This window comes from Heloderma suspectum, chromosome 8 (genome assembly GCF_057233095.1).
Source record: "Heloderma suspectum isolate Gila_16-S chromosome 8, 16-S_ref, whole genome shotgun sequence".
NCBI lineage: Eukaryota > Metazoa > Chordata > Lepidosauria > Squamata > Helodermatidae > Heloderma > Heloderma suspectum.
The window spans coordinates 7,690,150-7,713,722 of NC_139465.1; the positions used below are offsets into that span (position 1 = coordinate 7,690,150).

The 23,573-nt window shown below is 48.1% G+C and overlaps 1 protein-coding gene across 1 annotated transcript; it reads right to left on the bottom strand.

The window, feature by feature from the left end:
* Positions 1–2,369: 2,369 nt before the first annotated feature.
* On the bottom strand, positions 2,370–18,195 carry KLHL36 (kelch like family member 36). Its single transcript, XM_084812843.1, has 5 exons — positions 17,797–18,195; positions 14,151–14,232; positions 11,480–12,553; positions 8,009–8,166; positions 2,370–7,248 (listed from the first exon to the last, which is right to left on the bottom strand). The coding sequence occupies exons 2-5, from the start codon at positions 14,208–14,210 to the stop codon at positions 6,693–6,695; spliced, it is 1,848 nt and encodes a 615-aa protein (XP_084668969.1). The 5' UTR covers positions 14,211–14,232; positions 17,797–18,195; the 3' UTR covers positions 2,370–6,692.
* Positions 18,196–23,573: the final 5,378 nt, after the last annotated feature.

Here is a 23,573-nt window from a genome sequence, read left to right on the forward strand (position 1 = left end):
GAGCCAAGCAGGTCCTGCACCAAGTGCCAATACTTATGGATACTTTTCTGCAGTTCCTTAGTAACTCCATCATATATAAGACTGCAGACACCTGGATACCTGCTCGATACCTTTAAGCACAATATAGCATTTGAGATTCTGAATGATGAAAGGATCATACATTTTCTAGACGTTACAGTGGAGAGGGACCGCAATACTTTCCCTTTAGACAAATACGAATTTCTCTCCGTGGGTTTTCTGTACACAGATGCATGCAAAGTATTCCATCTTCTCTTCTCCGTTATTATGTGACTAGCCACATCCTCCATGGGATCCATTTTGTGGAGGTGCCCACAGCAGGTTCTCAAATTCCAGACATGCCCATGGGCCCAAAAAGGTTGGGGACCCCTGTTCTAGATCTTCATGCAGCCTCTTTGGAGCAAGGTCGTCAATAATGAAATTTTATTTGCAGTCCCTGAGGAAGGAAATATCTTTCTGAAACTTCAGTAAGTTGGACTTACTAAAGCATTTTCAGGCACTTGAGAATATCTTCTCTCCTGGATTTTTGGACATAATTTGTGCCTTTTTATCTCATTGGTTTTTAATCCCCGTTTAAAGCCATCCAGGCCAGTCACCATGGCTGCACCTTGTGGCAGCAAGTTCTGTAAGTTGATTACACATCATGTGAATAATGACTTCCTTTTGCCTGCCCTGAATTTACCACCAAAGCAATTCACATCATTACCCCACGTCCTCCTAGCATTATGCCAGAAGGAGACGACCACCTTTTTATCCACTTTCTCTGCACCATGCATCATCTTTAAAATATTACCCCATCATCTTTTTATTCTAAACTAAAAAGTCCCCTACACAACTCAGGGTTCTCTGAACACCTCCCCCCACACCTCCAAAATCAAATTGTCATAAAAAGAGCCCTGCTGGATCAGACCAAGGGTCCATCTAGTCCAGCATTCTGTTCACACAGTAGCCAACCAGCTGTTGACCAGGAACCCACAAGCAAGGCATGAGTGCAAGAGCACCTTCCCACCCATGTTCCCCAGCAACTGGTGCACATAGGCTCACTGCCTCTGGTACTGGAGGTAGCACATAGCCAACAAGACTAGTAGCTATTGATACTCTTTTCCTCCAGGAATTTGTCCAATCCCCTTTTAAAGCCACCCAAATTGGTGGCCATAACTGCATCTTGTGGAAGTGAATTCCATTGTTCAACTCTGCACTGTGTGAAGAAGCCCTTCCTTTTATCCGTCCTGAATCTCCAACCAATCAGCTTCATGGGACGACCCCATTGGGTTCTAGTATTTTGAGAGAGGGAGAAAAATGTCTCCCTATCCACATTCTCCACACCATGCATAGTTTTGTACACCTCTATCATGCCTTTTTTCCAAGCTAAACAATCCTAGTTGTTGTAACCTTCTCTCATAGGGGAGATGCTCCAGCCCCTTGATCATTTTAGTTGCCCTTTTCTGCATTTTTTCCAGCTGTCCAATATCTTTTTTAGGTGTGGTGACCAGAACTGTACACAATATTCCAAGTGTGGTCGCAGCATAGATTTGTATAGGGGCAGTATGATATTGGCATTTTATTCTCAATTCCTTTTCTAATTATGCCTAAAATGGAGTTTGCCTTTTTTACAGCGGCCACACACTGGGTTGACATCTTCATTGATCTGTCCTCCACAACCCCAAGATCTCTTTCCTGGTCAGTCACCACTAGCTCAGATTCCATCAGGCTATACTTGAAGTTGGGTGTTTTTGCCCCAATGTGCAGCACTTTACACTTGCTTACATTGAACTGCATTTGCCATTTAGATGCCCATTCCCCCAAGTTTGGAGAGATCCTTTTGGAGCTCTTCACAATCCTTTTTTGTTTTAACCACCCTAAATAATTTGGTGTCATCTGCAAACTTGGCCACTTCACTGCTCGCTCCTAATTCCAGATCATTTCTGAACAGGTTGAAAAGCACTGGTCCTAATACAGGTCCCATACAACATACGGATGTTGTTAACAATATGCTCCATCAAATGGAGCATTGTCCATTTCTAGCTGGAAAAAATAAAATGTATTTCAACCTGATTTTGGTGCTATGTTCTTGTTTTTTGAAATGTTTGCCATAGGAATTAATTTCTGGCTAACTTTTCTTAACGTTGTATAAAGCTGACCCTGCTAAAACTCCCTCTTCTACACACACACACACACACGCAAAACATATATATATATGGCTTGATCCAACCAGGCTTTTCATACATACCCTGACTCTACAAAGGATGCTTAGTTCAAAATATTTCTTTCCTCCTTTTGTAAATATTTCAGGGAGAGGGTGGGGGGAGTAGTGCTGGTTGCTCAGTACATAATGAAATAGACTCTTTTTTGGAAATGATTTATTGTTTGAATTCCCAACTCACAATTATATAGTATTTTTAAAGCATGGGAGAAGACCAAACAAAATGATGAAAGCAAATAAAAATACGCCCTTGTTTGCATTTACACAAGGAAACTATTTATAAAAGTGGGCAACTCCAGCTATGTTAAAGAATAATTTTTCTACATGAATTAGCTATTGAAAAGTATCTCCACCACCACCCTTTACAGGATCTCAGTACATCTCTGAACAACATCAGCCCTGAAAAATGTAGCTTTTTCCCTTGGTTACTACAGGTGAAAGCCTCTTTTGAAAATCACCAGGAAAATATACATACATACATACATACATATCAGCATTGGGCAATTTGTGGCTCTCCAAATGTTGCTGGACTCCAACTTCCATCATGCCCAAGCAGCATGGCCAATGATCCAGGACAATGGGGGATGTAGTGCAAGAACATCTGGAGAGAGCCACAGGCTGCCCACTCATTTTATCTAGTTTTCAATTGTTCCCATTGACTTACCCTGTCCAAGCAATGGGAGGGAATTCCTTAACTGGATATGGTAGTACCTTGGCCACTCGTGACCAATTTAGACCTCAGCGGCCAAGGAAAAATCCCACATTTCCTGACTCCTGCCTGAAGTTGCATGTCTCCAGACCATGCACAAGATTCAGCTCTTTCAGCCTGCCACCAGAACGTTGTGGTAGCATGATTAAACCCAGATCCCGCACATGACAGTTGGTCCACGCAGCCGCCATGCCATGTCCTGGAAGTTGACATCGGTGGGTCTTTGGGTCATTCCCAATGACTGACGTTGGTGGTCATGACACTAGGGTCTCCCATAATCTGGGGTTGAGTTCTGCCAGGAAGTAAACCAGTTGTGTTATTGCTGTGACCCACACTCAAGTCCTGGTTGTTAAACACAATGCAAAAAATGTGAACACACACCGGGAGAACAGTAAACTTGCCTTCAGACTTGTTATAATGCCATGAGGCCGCCAGCAGCTTTCTTTGATTGGTTCCCCAAGGCTCCATCCCTCCAAATCACACCCATGCCTTACTCTCTTGTCTCCAGTAGCAGCTGGAATCCCAAACTTGGCCTCCATTTATATATGTGCGCTTATGGGAAATGTTTGGGTTTTTTAATGGCTGCCACATGCACAGTATCAAAGAGAAACTTAGCACCTGGAACTGAGACATGTGCAATCATCAGCAGGGACTGTGCCGCTCCAGATTTTTGAAGACCCTTGGGGAAGACCCCTCAATGGGCCCCTTCCCACCTGTATTCTCGCCAGCTGCTCTTGCACCTCCTCCTCTTTTCTGGCATTGCAACCACTGGCTTGCTTGACAGGGAGAGAGCCAGTGTGCCATTTGGCAGGGTCATCTGCTGCTGCCCCTCCTCGTCCTCACCATTGTCTGTGCAGAGCGAGAGGCAGGTGAACAAGCAGGTTGCAATGGTGAAGGGGAGGAGCAACTCCCAAGGGCAGCTGTCAGTGGGCCCCTGCTGGGGTGTGGGGCCCCAGCAAGTGCCCGACCATGCCTACCCTTGACGCTGCCCCTGAGCAGGAATGGAGGATGTCTCCAGGCACTGAGGATGTCTCCACGAGTGGGATTAACCCTATTGACAACTTGAGTGATGCTGACTTGCATTGCATTAGGTTGGCTTCGGTGGTGGTAGTGGGGAAACAAACCTGAGGCATGTTTCCACGCTATCGGCTTCACTTCATTTGCAGCTTTATTGCGATGTTTCCCCGATCTTCTCCTTTTCCGGTTTCCACAGCCCTTAAAGACCTGGCTTATCATCACTGTAGCCTGTGGCTCTGTGCTGTTTCCATTGAGCTCTAATTGAATGATTTTTTTGATGGCTGGGTGCAGTCTGGGTTGGGTCTGATTACTTCATCAGTGTCCCCGCCTCCTCAGCCATGTTTCCAGGACAATGATAGGAGAAGCTAATGGAGGAGTACCAGATTTTTAAAAAGGAATCAGCTTTGCTGTGAAGAGAGGCTCCCCGCCCTTTTCTCCTTGCCCCTGAAAGTCCAGATGCACCTGCATTTCAGGAGGAAGCCTCACTGAGCAACAGGAGTTACTTCCAAGTAGACACACACATGCTTGTGCTGGGAAAGGCGGGGGAGAACACAAAGAGGGAAACCAGCCCCCATTTTAACCCAGAGGACTTCGCTGACCACAATGGGAGTTACTTCTGATGACACACTAATGGATTTGTTGTGGGAAAGACAGCAGTAACCACAAAGACAGAAACCAGCCCCCATTGTAACCCCCAGGATATCTATAATGAAGCTGTGAAGTACTTTCTTCCTAAGGCAATTCATCAGAGCTTCTAGATCCTGCTTGGTCACTTCATCCCACTTAAGGAATTGGGCTTTAAAGTGTGCCATTTCAATTGAGGGGGAATCTCTGTAAGTTCTTATGTGGACATCAAAGGCAAGCATCATCAACTGCAATGGGAGTTACTTCTGAGGAGACATTAATGGGTCTGTTTTGGGAAAGAAACGGAAACCAGCCCCCACTTTAATGCACAGGATCTCTGTATGGAAGCTGTGAAGGAGTTACGTCCTAAGGCAATGGACTGAAGCCTTGAGATCACAATTAATTGCATTCAAGGAATTGAGGGCTTTGATATGTGTTGTGTCAACTGAGGTACTTCTCTGTTATTTCTGTTATTGAGAGGGCAAGCCTCATTCAGCACAATGGGAGAAAACACCCTTTGAGTGGGGTCATGGGCTGAGTTCTAGTGCTTATTTTCAATTACGTTTTAAAAGTTGTTCCCTCGCATCCTGCTCCAAAACGGCGATGAAACTTCCGGAAAACAGGGAGGGAAAGGGTTGGGTCACTGAGGTCAGAGCGACACACCCACAAAGGCCGGGCTACACGCCCCATGGGCAGGACTATGATACCGAACGCAGTGAAGTTGTGGAAACAGGTCAGTAATGGAGTCAAAGTAAGCTGGAAAAGTTGGACTATAACCAGTCTCAGAAGAAGCAGTTTTACCACATTAAAATGCAGGGCTGGTGCTGAATGGCCACGACATCATGGAAACAAAGAGACCTCACCACGCAGACAAGTTGGAGTAAATCACTGGTGGAAACACAGCCCTAGTAATTGTTGAACCCATCTAGAGTCAATAAAGGCCTTGTGAAAGTACACAACCATGTGTTCGCTAGCACATTTACCTTTGTGTAGGGCTGGCAAATGCGCCCTCATCTAGAACTTCAGTCAATGCCAATTGCCCAACATTGCTAAAACGGCATAAATACTTCTTCCATGACAAGATTTCACAACAAAACTATGCAGGGCAGGGGAGAAAAAGCCTATATTACCACCTCCTGGACAGAAATGACAGGGTTGTATTTATGCAGGACAAAAGTTAAAAAGTAAATAACATGCCATGTGACAAGTTACAGGCTAGGCATTAACAAAAATGTGTCATATAAAAAAAGTTATACAAACGCTTCCCAAAACCTGTTTAAAGAAAAAAACTTGCTTTGTCTGGACAGGGAGGGGAGCCCTCCACACCTTGTAACTGAGATTCCATCCCAATGTTGGCATTTAAGTCATTGTAAAATGAAGCAGTAACGCATCTGTATAAAGCAAATGTACTATCCAACAGCCCCCAATATAACAGGGGATGAAAGCTACACTCCTTTTTTCAGGTAACTGGCCTAGTTACAAAGGCTGGAATTTACAAATCAGTTGCTGCAGAACACTTTCAGATACATCCCATTCAAGTTTAGGGAACTATACCCAGAATCCAAAATGTAGCTTTTAATACTCAGTGTACCTGCAGTTTTCACACTAGTAACAGCCCCTTGTCAGCTCCTTTCCTCCACATGTCTGCTCGAGTCTAAAGCAAAGTGTTGTCCATGATTAAAGGCATACTTCCATGTTGCACATATGTACATTTGGCAAATGAGATTGGGAGGACTCGATTCCAGCTGTTAGGACAAACAGTTTCTCTCTTTCGTCTCCCAGTTTCTTGCTCTGTTTTCAGGCACGTGTTTTGCCTCCCCAGAGCCTTACAGATGTTTTATTATTTCTTCTAATAGATTTGGTCCTATAACTGTGTGGTGATCTCAAGAACCAGAGAGGTTACATCCACAGGGCATGAAAGTCAGTCGAAGGCATAACATGGAAACGCCCCTCCCTGGACCACAGGAGACAATATTGATCGGAGGAAATTCCCCAGCCCAGCTGAAGAAGAAAGTTTTGCTGTAGTTTTGAAAACTGTTCTCAGAATTAAAGGGGGAAAGATATGATTAAACAGAGGTTTGGTACCCAATCTTTTTCCAAGGCTGAACTGTCCAAGGCTTGTCATCTTCCTTGATCCTGATGCCGTTTTTGTTTGGACCTTTTCTTTTTATCCCCTGATCTCGGCTTTAACGCACACACGCAAGCAGAAACCCCAGCGATAGCTTTGGGAAGGTCTGCCCCTTTTTGCCACTTGTTTTTTTCTTTGTCGTATACCTGGACGGTTCTGGAGAAGATGGTGTCTTCCCAGCTGTAGCCTCCAAGGATGTAGATCTTCCCTTCCCAGGTGGCCACTCCAGATTCACTGTTGGCTTGAAACAAGGGGGCCACCCTGGTCCACTGATTGCACTGCGGGCTATAAGATTCCACAGCCAAAATGTCAAAGCGGGTCATTGTTTCGAGGTAGTCGTCACTGCCGCCAATGGAGTAGACACTGTCTTCCAAGGTGCACATGCTGTGCCAGCCACGGGCGGTAATCATTGGCCTCTTCTCTTCCCACACGTCTGTGCGATAATCATAGCAGAGCAGATTTTTGCGATAGGGGCCGATTTGGTAATCGTGGCCTCCCGAGATATAAACAAATTCATTGTGGACGGCACCAGCATGACCATAAGTAAACCTAGGGCAGAAAGGGAAAAAGACAACAAAAAAAAAATCATCAATTGTGGAGCTTATTTTCAAGTTCCAAAAGGGAGCCCTTTTAAACAGGATAAGCTCTTTAGAAGTCCTATTATGCTTTTTAATTGTTTTGTGGCTTGCAGGATGCAACACATCCAGTCAATTTTGAGTTCCCCTACCAAAGGGGTGCACATCTTCAGGCCCAGGAGAGAAATCCAACCTGCCTGGGGTCTCCCAGATGGACACCCCCCCTTCCCCTGGTCCTGCCTGCTTTCCCTGGACTACCAACCATTTGGTGGTCTCCCAGCTTTTGTGTAGTCCCCCCGCCCTTCTAAAAGGTTGAAATACCTCTCCTAAGGCTTAGTTACTGGCAGTGAGAGATTTAAGTTAAAAGACACTGATAATACACTCCATACACACACACGGAAACACACACGGGCCTCCTTGGATCCCAATCCTGAATGTCAGCCCTAGAAATCAACGGTGCAATCTATTCTTGAGAACTTTGGCTTTCTCAAAGCTTGCATCTCAAAAACTTTTCAACATTTTAAGAGCCTTCATGGTCCTTACCCCTCCTTTTCCTTTGACATGCCACCACCATCTTGCCACTGCCAAAAGCAATAGTGGGACCTGCCAGGCAAACCGCTCACATGTGCAACTGTTACCAGGAAGCTCAAAGCACAGTTTTCACAATGTAATTTTTTTTAAAAAAAAAAAATCAGAATGGCAAATGATTTCTTCCTGAGACTGGTCCTTTTTACCTTGGCAAGCCTGCTACGTAGGACCACGCGTCTTTCTCAGGGCTGTAGATCTCCACAGACGAAAGTGCCCCATTTTCGTTCCTTCCACCCACGGCCACCAGCATGCCTTTGATGGCCGCCAGATAGAAGTCCACTCGACGTTGCCTCATGGAGGCAAGCTGCAAAAGAAAAACGGGGGGGGGGGGAGAACACAAACCAATGATCTTTGAATGGTAGCTGACTGCTAAATGTGGCACATTTGCCAGAACCCAAGTCAGTGGTGGCTGACTGGCAGCCCTCAAATCAGAAATGGGGTGCAAACAGTGGTGTAGCGGAGCAAGGGCTTGCGGGGACACAGTGCCGGCACTTTTTTATCAGCAGGGACGCTGACGTCATTTGCCACCCCTCTCAGACTTTCCCCTTCCCTCTGTGCGTAGCTGCAATCCTCGCAGTAGCTGGACGTAAATGAGCTTTCCCAGCAATAACACATTATTCCCTGTTGTAATGCAAAGTATTTTGGGGGGGGCTTGGTCTTGAATGGCGCTGAAGACCCACGAGCTTTGCAAAAGACCTGCTCCTGGTGGAGATGAAGTGGTATGGTGATAAGGTTTGACACCGTTGCCTGCATTTTTGAACTCTCCTTGGGGATGTAGCTACGGAGAATGTCACGATGAGCGGCTGTGCTTCAAAATCGACCACTACACCACTGGGCACAAAGCCATTTTTACCTGGCCCCCTGGGAAATTTCAATCACACATTAAGGAAAAGAAAACACATTAAGGAAAAGAATGTCAAAAATTCATGGAGAGAGAGAGATTATAAAAGAATTAGAGACATTAATGGAGGATAGCTGTATCGGTGGCCATGACCCGGGATTGCTAAAATAAACCTCCACATTCAGTGGCAGTGTGCCTTCCACAATTTGGTGCCATCCTCCAGATGTGTTGGACTACAATTCCCATCATCCCCAGCCATGATGAGTGTCATAGAATCATAGGGTTGGAAGGGGCCTACAAGACCATCGAGTCTAACCCCCTGTCAATGCAGGAAGCCTGATTCCCAGGCAGTCTCCCATCCAAGAACTAACCAGGGCGGACCCTGCTTAGCTTCTGAGATCAGACGAGATTGGGCGCATCCAGACTTGTCATAGTCCAACACATCTGGAGGAGGGCACTGGGTTGGGGGGAAAGCTGCAGTGAATACTAGTCACTGAAGAACAAGAGCAGGTGAGGGCTGTGGCCTTCATGTCATGTCCACGGGCTTCCTGGATGCATCTCTGTTGTGGGATGTGGGAAGCCCTCTGTTGCTAGATGGCACCAGCTTCCTTATAAAGCCTGGCTTACCCCTTATAAAGCCTGGCTTATCCTTAGCTGTGGCTGTCTGTCCAAGAAAAGAGAAGGAGGTGAGCATCCAAAGAAAATCACAAAGAAGAGAAACAGGTTCTCAGGATGTAAATATATATATAGTAGGAAGCCCAACGCATTTTGGCCTTTCTCTTCTTTTTAGGCCTTCTTCAGGGGGTAAAAAAAAAAAGTCTGCAGAATATTTTCTGGAGCCGCCAGTAGATTGACACAGGAGACAATCTTTGGGGAAAAAATTCTGCAGACATTTTTCTCTACCCCCTGAAGAAGGCCTAAAAGTAAGAAAAAGGCCAAAACACATTGGCCTTCCTACAATAATTTTTTTTTTGCATCCTGAGAAGATTGTTTCCTTTCTTTGCAATTGGCTGTCTGTCTGTCCAGGCTATAGCACCAAGACCATGAAACATAAAACACCTGAAACTTGGCATGCATACTAGGAGGGCCCAAGGAGTGTTCCCCTCAGAGTTATTTAGTTTTTTAAAATGCATTAATTAATTTTAACGGGTCCACGTGGTTGAAATAACACCTTCAGCCACTAGAGGCAGACTTCCCTAACCCACACATAACTTGTGGGCCACACAGCTTGAGGCCAGGGAGATTGGTAGGCTGAGTTATATGCCTCCCCCATCCCCACTGCTGTGGCAATGGAGGGGACAGACCCCTCCTGCAAAGGGCTGGAGAGGTATACCATGCTAGGGGTGCCTATGGGTGCCAGCAGGCATAGCAGACTGGGCAGGCACAATATGTCCAACCCTAACAGCTAAATAAGTTTGCTTGAAGGCTGCTCTGTATCAAACTAAGGGCTATTCAAACTAAGGATACCTGAGAGGGTGCTTTTTCCCTTACCAACCTGCCCGGTCACTGAGGTCATCAGAGGGCTTGCTCCTAGTGGTTCCAAATGGACCCATGGCCCGACTGGAGTCCACCTGGAGAAGAGCCTTCAGCGTGGTGGCCTCCTTCCTATGGAACTCCCTGCCTCTGGAGATCAGACAGGCACCAACACTGGGTTGTTTTCGGCACCTCCTGAAAACAGCTCTTTTCCAGGAAGCCTTCCTTGGTTAACCAGCCTGTTTTATTGGCACTCTGCTTTTAAAAGAATAATGTTAATATCATGTTTCATTCTTTTTATCTTTTCCTCATTTTATCTCTTGTTGTTCACCGCTCTGGAATCTTGTTTAGATGTGGAGCAGTATACAAATGTTGTAGATAGATAAATAAATAAATAAATAAATATTCCAACCTGTATGAATGGGTCCATTCCCTAGTAAGCTATATAAGAAACTGATGTTCTTATAAGCCTCCCCCTATATAACCTGGCCACAATTACTGGGATTTGCTTGTGTGGAAAAATACATTTTTGACCTCCAGACAATTGTCTGGAGAACAGATTGCTCCCCCGCCACACACAAAACAAAAACAACAGGTTGGTCATATTGGGTTTAGGGTATTTCTCAAGGGGAACTCTAGTTCATAGGAACAAAGGGAAACAATACTGATTAGTTCAATAACAGGTCTACTATTCCTCTTTGAAAGGGTACAACTCCCTCCTTTTCTATGTTATACTTTTCTGCACTACCGTGAGTACTAGAAACTTTTAAAAGCTGTGATGGATAGCTTGTTGGAAATATCGATCCAGTATCAGAGGCAGGATGCTTATGTACACCAGTTGCTGGGAAACATGAGAGGGAGGATGCTACTGCACTCGTGTCCTGCTGGTTGGCTTCCCACAGGCAGCTGGTTGGCCACTGTGTGAAGAGAATGCTGGACTGACTAGATGGATCCTTGCTCTGATCCAGCGGGGCTGTTCTGATATTCTTCAAAAGTTCCCTTCCTTTGAGACATAAAAGGTTAAAAGAGAGCCAGTGTGGTGTAGTGGTGAGAGTGTTGGACTGGGAGCCAGGAGACCCGGGTTCTAGTCCCCACTTGGCGATGAAGCTCACTGGGTGGCTTTGGGCCAGTCACAGACTCTCAGCCCAACCTACCTCACAGGGTTGTTGTTGTGAGGATAAAATGGAGAGGAGGAGGATCACGTATGCCGCTTTGGGTTCCTCAGAGGAAAAATGGTGGGATACAAATGCAACAAATCCATTTAAAATAGAAAAGAAAGTCTGTATTACAGCTCAAGTCTCACCTTTATCCACTGGTTACACCGAGGGTCATACCTATATAGAAGATTGGAGGCTGCATCCCCACCGTTGTCTCGTGAAAAACTTCCACCGGCAACAAAGATGAACCCTCCGAGCACAGCGACGCAGTGATGGCTCCGTCTGGCCGGGATCGGCATCTCCCTCACCCACTGTCCCGTTTGGGCATCCAGGAAGCAGGTGTCATCACTTAACTCCAGGCAATGCTCAGACACCTCCCCGCCTACGAAAAGGAGCTTCTCTTGGCTTGCGCGGAGGGCGGTTCGCTCGTTCTGAAGGGCTGGCTGAGCCGCGACGTTGTTGTGATAGTGGACCGCCTCTTCGATGAAGCCCTCACAGTTGGTCTCTTTCGGGAGGAGAGAGCAGACCGCTGGCTTGACCCGGTGCAGGAGGTCGCTCTTTGGAATCAAGGGGAAATGGATGTGTTCCAAGACTCGGTAGGCCTCGTTTCCCCTGTCTGGATACTGCGTCAGCCACTGCAGCGCGGCCTGCAGCAAGTCATGTTCGCACTCCTGCTGCACCTCGCTGCTGCTGAGGTACTGGCACAGCTTATGGATGGAAACATTCTGCAGGAAGCCCGGCGTGAAGGACAGCGTGCCGAAGTTCCGCAAGACGAACGAGTCGATGAACGAGTCCAGGTGCCGCAGGTTGTAGACAGAGGCCAGCTCTTGGAGGTACAAGTAGTTCTCCTCATTGACCTCGTTCTCGAGGTACTCGCAGCAGAAGTCGACCACCTTCCAGATCTGCAGCAGGTGGGCCGTTTCCAAGATGTAGTCGATGTTTCCGCCATCGAGGGACAGATCGCAGCCGTACAGGAAGTCCACGATGGCTTTGAGGCCGATGTAGGACGCTCCGAAGAGCTCGACCTCTTTCTGGTAGGCCTCCCGCATTCCAATGGTGAACATGGAGTTGAAATAGTCACTGCAGACCGCTAAAATGTTCCGATGGGCAGGGACTTTCTGCTCGTCCACAACCAGAACAATGTCGCAGAAACAGCCCCGGTGCCTCTGTTCGTTCAAGCTCTGAAGAACTTGGCTGGCATGGTCAGCACATTTGTACACCTGAAATAAAGAATGGATGTCAAACCACTAATGCCATAAGAGACAGAGGTGGGGACAGCATCAAGGGTTGGCACGGTCACACCCCAGCTGACTGACAACAGCCCCACGGAGTTGCTCTTCTTCTTCTTCACCACTGCAAGCTTCTTGTTCACCTATCTCTTGCTCTGGCCCAGGTGGTCGATACAACCCCCTGCTCTTGATCTTCCTCTTTGCCATGACAAGCTTCTTCACCTGCCTCCTGCTCTGGCCCAGACAACAGCAGAGGCCAGGAGGAGGAGCAATGGATGCCACTGCATACTTACTGACTGCCTACTTGCTCTCTGGCTTTCTGCCTGTCAAACAAGCAAGCGGGAGCAATGATGAGAAAGAAGACAAGGAGCAATAGCAGCTGGTGACAATGGTGGTGAGAAGGTGGACCCACTGAGGGTGTCTTGCCCAAGGGCCCTCCAGAACCTGGAGCTGGCACCGGACAGTGGCCTCCTGATCAGACAAGAACCCCTTGTGAGCCAGGGTTAGCCATTCTACAGTGCAGAATCCATGCAATGCTTCTAACAAAGCTTCCAACAACCTAAAATGGCTTTCTTTACTAAGTCTGAAAATGACCTCCAAGACATAGTTCACTCTTGTGTATAGACAAAAGCAATTTTAAACTTATGAGGTCTCGGAGGTACCTCCGGTATGCCAAGGATGCAAGAATGGGGACCATGCTGGGAAAAGATGGCCAAGGAGGTCGGAGGCTGACTTAAGAGTTAAGGGCAAGCTGGCCATGGGAGCGACAGGCACTTATGTTTGGGTCATGAAGCACTCTCCCCGCCCCTGCCAGCAATGCCTATTTTATTCATTCATTCATTCAATTTATCTCTCTTTAGCTGGTCCACAATGCTGCAGCCACATTATTGACCAAGGCCAGTTACAGGGAGAACCCAACATCCTTGTTACAGCAGCTTCACTGGCTACCAGTCTGTTTCCAGGCAGAATTCAAAGTGCTGGTTATGACCTATAAAGCCTCATACGGTTTGGGGCCAGACGACCTGAAAGACTGCCTTCTCCCATATGAGCTTGCCTGGTCCTTAAGATCTCCTGGAGATGTACTTCTTTTGAGACTGCTGCCTTCAGAGGCATGTTTGGTGGTGACACGAGAGAGGGCCTTTTTGGTGGCCGCTCCCAAACTGTGGAACTCCCTCCCAAGGAAGGCTAGGTTCACTCCCCCTCTGTTGTCCTTCCAATGACAGACAAAGACTGCTTTATTCAAGAAGGCCTTTGGCATGGACGCGGGCCTGTGGGTTGAGTGCTGTTTTTATTCTGTAACTGTTTATGTTTTTATTGTATTTTAATGTGTTTTATTGTTTTAATCTATTTTAGATTGTTTTGTAAGCTGGCTTGAGTGCCATTTTTTGGTAGAAAGGTGGGGTAGAAATCAAATAAATAAATATCCTGCCCCTCACTAAAAAAAACAAAGAAACACACACACCCAGGGAACAACACCACTAAAATAACACACAATACAATAAAAAATAAAACCCTAATAAAATCAGTTAGCAGCAGCACAGCTAACCATTAGCAATTAGCAGCCCGGGAAAACAAATAAGTCACAGACCTTCGAGGATTCACTTATCTTGTGTGGGCGAGAAATTCTTCCTTGTCTAGTTCCCTCCATCACGGTGCAGCTTCTTGGGATCCTTAGGGTGGAGGTGGGGGTGGGAATGGGAAACAAAAAAATAGATAAGCAGTCTTTTTTCAACCCAGTCCCATCCTACAGAAAGAGATTACAAGCTCTAACCTGGACTCTGCCACAACATAGTGAACTTTTAATGACCACATGCACCTTTTTCAAATGTATTCATTTTAGGACAGTAGCACTGACTCAGTCTGCTAGATCAAGGGTGGTGAACCTGTAGCCTTCAATTATTGGACTCCAACTTCAATCATTCATAGGCTGCCCCCTAATTCTAACATTTTTTTTTTTTTAAGAGAAAAAGAAAGGATGCTGCTGTGAGCAGCATCAGCCCTGGCTGGCTCTGGCATGCCCAGGTCCAGGTGCTGATGTCTGGCCTGTTTGCCACTGCAGCTCTCTGAGTGGTTGTTTGCTGGGGGCCTGGGTTGTGGCTGCCCTAGACTTTGGCCCTGAGATCCAATCCTACTAGCACCACTGCCCATACCTCTCTGGTCAGGTGTGGGATACAGCCAGCAAAATCTTTTCAGCCTGCAGTGCCAGTCACCTTCAGCTTTCAAGACAAATCAAAGACACCACACAAACACACACACAGGCTGCGTTCTCACATAACCCTAAGCCATGGTTTATGTAAACCATTGTTTGTTGTCTGAAAGACAATCCATGGCTAAAACAAGCAAACAAACTATGGCTCGTTTTCTCTTTTTCTGGTTTGTTTCTCTCCCACTCATTTTGCAAACCTTCAGAGTGGTTTCATTTTCAGGCGGCTCTTACCAGGCACCTCTGTTTCAGGGTGGACAGCAGCAAAAACAAGCCAGGGATGAGCCAAAGTTCTGGGTTCAGACATCATGACAAGCCATGGTTTAAAGAAGGCAGACTTCATAAGCCAACAACAAATCATGGCTTCTATTAGTGGTTTGTTGCTAGTTAACAAACCATGGTTTGTTTGCAGGGATCGGTTCGGACACAACAACAAGGCAGATTTCAACAAATCACACCATGGTTTAGCATTATGTGCAACCAGGCCAGTCACACATACACAATATTAAAGAAAGACCCCAATCTTATGCACATTTATTTAGGATTAAGCCCCACTGAACATAATGGGTCTTACTATTGAGTAAAGCGAAGAGGATCTAAAGAGCCTCTTGTTGAGGGTGAAAGAGGAGAGTGCAAAAGCTGGTTTGAAACTCAACATTAACAAAACTAAGATCATGGCATCTGGCCCCATCACTTCCTGGCATATAGAAGGGGAAGAAATGGAAGCAGTGACAGATTTTACTTTCTTGGGCTCCAAGATCACCGCAGACGGTGACTGTAGCCATGAAATTAAAAGACGCTTGCTCCTTGGGAGGAAAGCTATGGCAAACCTAGACAGCATAGTAAGAAGCAGAGACATCACCTTGCCGACAAAGGTCCGTCTAATCAAAGCTATGGTTTTCCCAGTAGCAACGTATGGCTGTGAGAGCTGGACTATAAGGAAGGCTGAGCGCCGAAGAATTGATGCTTTTGAACTGTGGTGCTGGAGAAGACTCTTACGAGTCCCCTGGACTGCAAGGAGGTCAAATCAGTCCATCCTAAAGGAAATCAACCCTGAGTGCTCATTGGAAGGACAGATACTGAAGCTGAAGCTCCAATATTTTGGCCACCTAATGCGAAGAGAAAACTCCCTGGAAAAGACCCTGATGCTGGGAAAGACTGAAGGCAAAAGGAGAAGGAGACGGCAGAGGATGAGATGGCTAGATAGCATCACTGATGCAATGAATATGGACTTGAGCACGTTCCGGGAGAGTGTGCAGGACAGGAAGGCCTGGCGTGCTATGGTCCATGGGGTCACGAAGAGTCGGACACGACTGAACGACTGAACAACAACAACAAATTGAGTAAACATGTTCAAACAAGCCACAGCTGGTCAGAATATCAGCTTGGAAGGAAGCTACAATGATGCATGGTGCAATTCTTTCCTTATCCTACAAAAACCCTTTTGTAGATTTTTTCCAAATATAACTGTAAATGTATCCCCGCCCCCCACCTCCCTGCCTGCCCCAAGGATAGCCATGGTAGTCTATTGCAGAAAAAAGGCTTTTGTGGACTATGGGGTTGGCATGTCCACTCATGATCCAGGCTGAAATACTTGCTCTGTCACAAAGTACACTGGGTGACCTTGGGACCACTTTTTCTCTCTCAGCCTAACCTACCTCACAGGGCTGTTGGGAGGATAAAATGGGAAGTGGGAGAAAGTGCTACATCTGCTGTCTTCAGATCTTCAGAGGAAAGATGGGATAGGAGTGTAACAAATAAACGAATAAGTAAATGTCAACAGGATTTACTCCCAGGTAAAAGTGAACAGGAACCACAGCATTAAAAGTGTGGAGACAGCAGTTTTGACTGCATTCAGAGGTGTTAAAAAAATAACATGCTCCCAGGAAGAGGAGGACCAAAATATTTCAGGAAAAGCATCATGTCAGTAACAAATATGTAAGCCTTCCAGATAGTTAAAAAGTTATGCAAAACATTTCCACTTGGTGAAGATAAACAATTTGGGCTAAAGAAATTAAGGCTGCAATCCTACTCTCGCTTACCTGGGAGTAAGCCCCATTGAACTCAGTGGCACTTACTTGTAAGTAGACAAAGGATTTCACAGTAAAGTTGATGCATATTATTCTACCCAAAAGGGAGGATGCATCCCCCCACCCCACCTGCAATGGGCTCCACCCAGCTTCAAGTTTGTTTTAAACTTGAACCAGCTCGGCAAGCAGAAGAAAGCGGGGTACGGTGAGACAGAGAGGGCAAAGCCAGAGACGGGGTAGGAGGCAGAAACAGACGTCCACAGGAAGTTTGGTGGGTAAGGGAAAGAGAGGGTAGGGGCAGAAAAGGGAATCGCAAAAAAGTTGGGTGGGGGGGTGGAGGGTAGAAATTTCAAAAGTGTATTTCTTGAAGGCGCAAGAGAAGCACAAATGTGAAAAAGAGAGCGCCCATTCTAAGTGTGCGGCAGAAGGGGGGTAAGAACCCAAATCCTCCCCCCCCCCCGAAAACAAGTGCGATGCATTGGAGTCGAGCCCCCTTTTCTCCGCCGAAAGCCTATCGTCACCCCATCATGTCAGGCGCCCAAGCAGGGGCGGTTTAGGATGCGTGGCCGCCAGCGACGTCTTCTATTTCCCCTCTGTTACTCTAGAGTAGATGAAGGGGGGCGCGCGGCGGCAATCCGGATCTTAAAGGCCCCCCATGCCCTCTCTCCGACGCCCGGGTCGCGACCCAGTTCAGGGTCCCTGCCCCTCCTCGAGAGGAAACAAGGACCCAAAGAAGGGGGACACCCGCAACGGCTGGCTAGCGAGAGACGGACCGAAAGCCGCGTCTGCTCGGGCGCCGCGAGGCGTCGGGGCCGGCCGGCCGGCCGCCGCGCGGGGGGCGAGGCGTGTTCGGGGTGGGGCAGGCAAGGAAGCGGGGCGGCGGCGGCCCCAGAGGACCGCGGCGGCGCCCCTCGCGCTGCTCCCCGGGGCCCCTCGGGGCGAAGGAGCCCGCTGGCCACCGGAGGCGCAGAGGCCCTGCAGGCGGCGGCGGCGGCTCTTACCGCAGGACTCGGGGCTGCGGCGGCGGCGGCAGCTGCGCGGCTCCCCGCCCCTGCTGCAGCCATCGCTTTGAAACCAGGAACTGCGGGCGAGACCGAGAGCGGGGCGCGCCGACGGCAGAGCGAGCGGGCGAGCGGGCGGGCGGGCCTGCGTGCGCCGGGCTGGGGCTCTCCCGGGGAGGCGCGGGCGAGCCGGGGCGCGCGGCGGCCGCGGCGAGGAGGTCAGGCCGCCCCCGGCGTTCACGTTCCGCCCGGGCCTGGAGGCGGAGGCGGAGCAAGGCGCCTCTCCCCGCTGGCGTGCGTCGGGCTGACGGCCGGGGAGCGCGCGCTGCGCTGCGCTGCCCGGAACAGGCGTGACTTCGAACCAGCACCCAGCCTCTCGCTTTCTCTCAGCCAGTTACCGGGTGGCTCCGGGCCAGTCGGTGGCTCTGCACGGCCACCTGTCGGGGATGCTCTGACTTGGATTCCCGCATTGAGCAAGGGGGTGGACTCGATGGTCTTGCAGGCCCCTGCAGCCCTACTGTTCTATGATCCTTCAAGATGAAGCTGGACAAGCCACCTGTCGGGGATGCTCTGACCTGGAATCCTGCATGGAGCAGGGGCGTGGACTCGATGGTCTTGCAGGCCCCTGCAGCCCTACTGTTCTATGCTTCGATGATCCATTCAAGATGAAACTCATCTTGTTTGATTGCTTCCTCTTTATAGGATGGGGGAGGTAGTCTGCACTTGCTCAGGGGAACACTAACCAGCATTCTGGAACTTTTTTTAAATTAAAAAATGAACAAACCCCAAATCACCTGACAGCTCTTCAAAATAAATAGAACAGAGGCTTTGAAAGTCCTCAGGAGAGGAGCGATACTTTACTCAGTCGCTTGTCTTTTCCTAGGGCAGCCTCCCCTGACTTGGTGCCTTCCAGATGTTTTGGACTTCAGCTCCCATCAGCTCCAGCCAGCATGGCCAGTGGTCAGGAATGCTGGTAGCTGTAGTCGAAAACTTCTGGAGGGCTTCCGTGCCCACCAGCCTAATTTATTTATTTATTTATTAAATTTATTAATCGCCCATCTGACTGGTCACCCAGCCACTCTGGGCGATGTACAACCCACCATAAACAATTTAAAACAATAAAATTTTACCATAATTTTTTTTTAAAAAAAATACCCTAACCCACCCCAAATGCCTGCCTGAACAACCACGTTTTTAATGCACGACGGAAGCTCATTAAAGATGAGCTAACAGTTCTCCCGGCTTTGAGGTGTCACAAATTCTGCAGAACTTGGCAGACCGCAATATTTTCGAGAAGCCAGACAGGAGGAGATGCCTGCTTCCTGAAAATCTGCAGCAACCAAGTCTGCCCTGCTTGGTTTATTAGGTTCCGGGGTTACTGGGCACCTGGGATTCTGCCCTCGTGCCCCCACCTGCTCTTTGTAGTGTCATCGGATCGCAGAAACCAGAAACATTTCAGACCAGCAGGGGGAGATAGCTGCATTTCAGACCAGCAGGGGGCGATAGCTGCAACTGAAACAAAACTGGGCAACTAAAAGTCAAGTATCTATTTCAAGTGATAACTGTCCCAAAGTTGTAATTCAGGTGGTAACTCAGACTCGTGGTGAGGATTCATACGGTGATCCAGGATTAGAAATATACAAGCAATCACTTCTAGTCCAAGTTTACCAAGAACTGTAATGCTTCTGCCCAGTTTTAATAGCATCTTTTCTAGAGATAAATAATTTCCCACTGCTGATTATAATTCGAATGGGTTGGATCCAAATGTATGCTGGATTAACTACACTGGTAGAAGTGGGGTTCCCTGCCCCCTCCTTCCCACCGCAACCCCTCCAGACCACTGAAAATGTTACACAGAGAGTCGGGAAGCCCTGCTGGATGGGGTGACCTCTGGTGTTGGGGGGGAAGGGGGATCCCCCAAAGTCGGGCAGAGAGACCTTCCACAAGCAGAACCTTTCCTCTTGCAGAAGATAGATCTGGAACTAACCCGTGGTGTGTGTGTGTGTCCCTGTCAATTTTTCATATTTATTCAATGTCTGTGGAGTTCTATCCTATCCTTACACAGAGTTTGGTGTGGGTTACTGCGTTAGAAGAGAAAATGCCAAGAGAAAATGAGTTTAAACCAAATGTGTCCTAAAAAGATCTCATTCCCACTGAAAGGGCAGAAGCCAGCTAACACTGAAAAAGCTTCATAGGGTTTCCCACTGGGGCTGTTCACACAACACACTAACCCAGACTCAGTGGTTGAACTGTGGGCTAGTGTGTTGTCTGAACCCAGGACATTTTCCACAGGGTGGCTTGTTAACTCCTCTGAACCACCCAATGACAAACCATGGGTTCTCAGAGTGGCTTGTTTGAGAAAAATAAAGCACAGCGCATGGTTAACAAGTCACCCCATGGAAAACGCACTGTGCTCAGACCACACATTAAACCACAGTTGAACAAACAACCCATGGTTCAACAACAAGCCACACTCAACCACCGAGTGTGGGTTTGCATGTTGTGTGAACCCAGTCAGTGTCGGTGACTGTCCAGTTGAAGAGAGTCCCACAGCTTCAGACAACCATGGGAATCCATGCTCCACAGAACCATTCACATGGATGGCCACCAAGCAACCGGCAGTGCGCAGTGGCTTCCTCCAGAAAGCTCCTCACATGTCCAAGTGCTGCCTGTGAGAATCGATGCCTCGCTCTATGTGGCTGGTGCTACAGCACACGAAGAGGAACTGTCATGAGCATGGAAATTGCGGTGGCGGTGCATACAGCTTCCACGGGGAGGCACTGAGCCTCACAAATGTCCATCGGTTTGTTCATTTATTTTGGTGGATTCCTCACATTTATATCTCACTCTTCTTCCGAAGAGGCCAGGGCAGCAGACATGGACAGGATTACACACACACACACACACACACACACGTCCACCCTTTATTGACACAACAGCCCTGTGAGTTAAATTAAGCTAAGCAAGAGAGGGAGAGAGGAACTGGCTTCAGGTTACCCAGCGAGCTTCATGGCTGGGTGAGGATTTGAACCCGGGCCTCACCACAGGCTGCTGCTGCTCCTCTTTCTCATCATTGCTCCCACTTGTTTGCTTGACAGCCAGCAGTGAGCAAGCAGGCAGTGGCTTCTCCTCCGCACCAGCTCCATTGTCTGGGCCAGAGGGAGAGGCAGGTGAACCAGGAGGTTGCAATGGGGAAGAGGAGGAGCAACTCCAGGGGGCTCTTGTCAGTGGGCCCCTGCTGGGCTGTGGGCCCTCGGCAGGTGCCCAACCGTGTCTACCCGCGACGACGCCCCTAGCCAAGACCAACGCTCTAACCCAGGGGTGTGGAACCTCTTTCAGGCTGAGGGGTGAATTCCATTTTGGAGAAGCTTTTAGGGTCTCATTCCCATGGTGGGTGGGGCCAAAGGCAAGAGGGTGAGGCCCAAATACGAAAAAAATACCAACATACTTCAAGCTCTTCCTGGCAGTAACGAAGCCTTAGGGGAGGCATTTCAGCCTTCTAGAATGGGGGAAAACTGCACAAAACCCAGAAACCACCAAATGATCCGTGGCTGGGCAAAAGGTGGTGGAGACAGGGAAAGAGAATCTGGCCATCTGGGAAACCCTGGAGGGATGGATTTGACCTCCAGACGGAGTAGATTTGGCCCCCAGGGCTGAGGGTCTCCATCCCTGCTCTAACCATTGCACCACAAAGGCCACAATTTTTTTTTTCCGTGTAAGCAGAAGGAAAAGAGGGGGCAACACCAAAAGGTCACCCCCCCCAAAGGCAAACCCTCAAATTTTAAATGAATTATCGCAACAAGACAGGGGCATACCATTGTGTCAGGTTTGCTCCCTCCAGGAGAAGAGGATGAGTTAAAACAAGTTGGGCATGTTACACCCTGCAATAAATATCAATTTTTATTTATTATTTTAGCATCAGTTTTGGGCCCATTTTTTGCCTCTGCATAAGCACCTTACAGTTCTACAGCCCTTGCATGGGGAAGGCCACAAGTGTTTAGCTAGATGGATGCCTTCCTTCCAAGTGCAATGCACAGTACAAAGGGACTAATTACAGGGGCATTTCTCACCATGCACAGCAGCCCACCCTTGTGGCGGGTTGCACTGGCTCTGCTCACACATCACACTAATCCATGGTGGGTGGTCAGCTACACTGCACAGGTGGTTAGGCAAACAACCTACTGTGCTCCGGTCAGACAATCAGGCAAAGAGTAGTTGATTTCACACACTCCTCGCCCCTCCTCCTCCTGTAGAACACCTGCCCAGCTGGGCAGGTATCCCAGCATCCTTTGTGGCAGGAACAGAGATTGCTTTAGAGGAGCAGAGTGGTGGCAGGATTTTGGGCCGCTCTTGCTGAGCAGCTCTGTAGGCGATTTCCGTAACCCACGCTGATGCTACTGACAGCACACTCACCCACCATAGGTAAAATAACCCTTACTGCAGAGTGTGGGTTCCGAGAATGGCTTAATCGGGGGAATTAACCCATCATGGATGGGGAAAACTGGCTCAGGCCGCGTACCCACCATGGCTTAGCGTTACGTCCGAATCCAGCCACTGTCTTGCTCTTGCCGGATAGAGGCTGTGATCCCCTGCAGACTTACCTGGCAATGGATCACAGTGGGGCTTGCTTCTGAGTAAACACACATGGGATCGGGACAACAGACATTGACCATTCCAGAACAAAGACTGGCTGCAGATCACTTCTCCAGTCATTGCATGAGAGCAAATCCATAATAAATTCTACCCTTGATAAAGAGCTCTGTTCATAAGCCCATGTACTTTTTGTTTCTCGGACAATAAACCTTTTATAGTACCTTCAGCCTTTTGTTCTTTTTGTCAGTACTCCAAACATTGTTAAGCCTTGGTTGACCATTGATGGTATGCAAAGGTCCATGTTCTGAGTCAGGATGCTTTTGAGTACAAGACGCTGGAGGATAAATGACAGGGAAAGATTATCCTTATGTCTTGCTCATGGGCTTCCTGGAAGTATCTGACTGTCCACTGTTGGGAGCAGGAGGCTGGGCTAGACCATTCTTGCCCAATCCAGTGCCCCGCAGATGTGTTGGACTACAACCCCCACAATCCCCAGCCAGCATGGCAAACCCTGAAGACTGGGGTGATGGGAGTTGTAGTCAGGACATCTGGGAGAGGCTAAGATAGACCCTTATTCTGATTGATCATGGCTCTTCTTACATTCTTGTTAGCCACAATAGCTAGGCACGGAACCTCCACATCCATCCGGCTGTCCACTGTTGGAAGCAGTATATAGGACTAGAATACTGGAGCAGACAACCGGGTGAACTCTGGAGGTTTGGGACTACAACTCCCAAAGTCCATGACTATTGGCCATGCTGGCTGGGGCTTATCGGAATTATAGTCCAAAGCATTTGGAGAGTGCCAGGGTGCCTACCTCTGAGATAGATCCTCCATCTTATGTTCTTCTTTGTTTAAAATACTGTTTTGGGATATTGGGTTGGTCTGAATAATCTTCCTTGGGACCACTTACAGCTCTGTGATTCTTGACTCCAAGAGTGCTTCTAGACCAAGTTGTTGAGCCTCTTTCACCTTGAGGGCCAAATTCCATTTCAGAGAAGGTCTCAGGGCCTGCACTCTAATGGTGGGTACAAATTCTAATTCTAGAAAACTCTAATTTTTGGGACCAAAAGCAAAAGGAGTGGGTCCAAATATTTTTTAAAATACTCACATACTTCAGCTTGAAGTTCTTACAGCCAGTAACTCAGCCTTAGGAGAAGCGTTCCAACCTTTTAGAATGGGGA

Coding starts and splice junctions, on each gene's coding strand:
- KLHL36 (XM_084812843.1), bottom strand. CDS start 14,210: ATGGAGGGAACTAGACAAGGAAGAATTTCTCGCCCACACAAGATAAGT. Junction 12,554..14,150: donor AGATAAGTGAATCCTCGAAG/GTCTGTGACTTA, acceptor TCTTTATTTCAG/GTGTACAAATGTGCTGACCA. Junction 7,249..8,008: donor TACGTAGCAGGCTTGCCAAG/GTAAAAAGGACC, acceptor TTTCTGCCCTAG/GTTTACTTATGGTCATGCTG.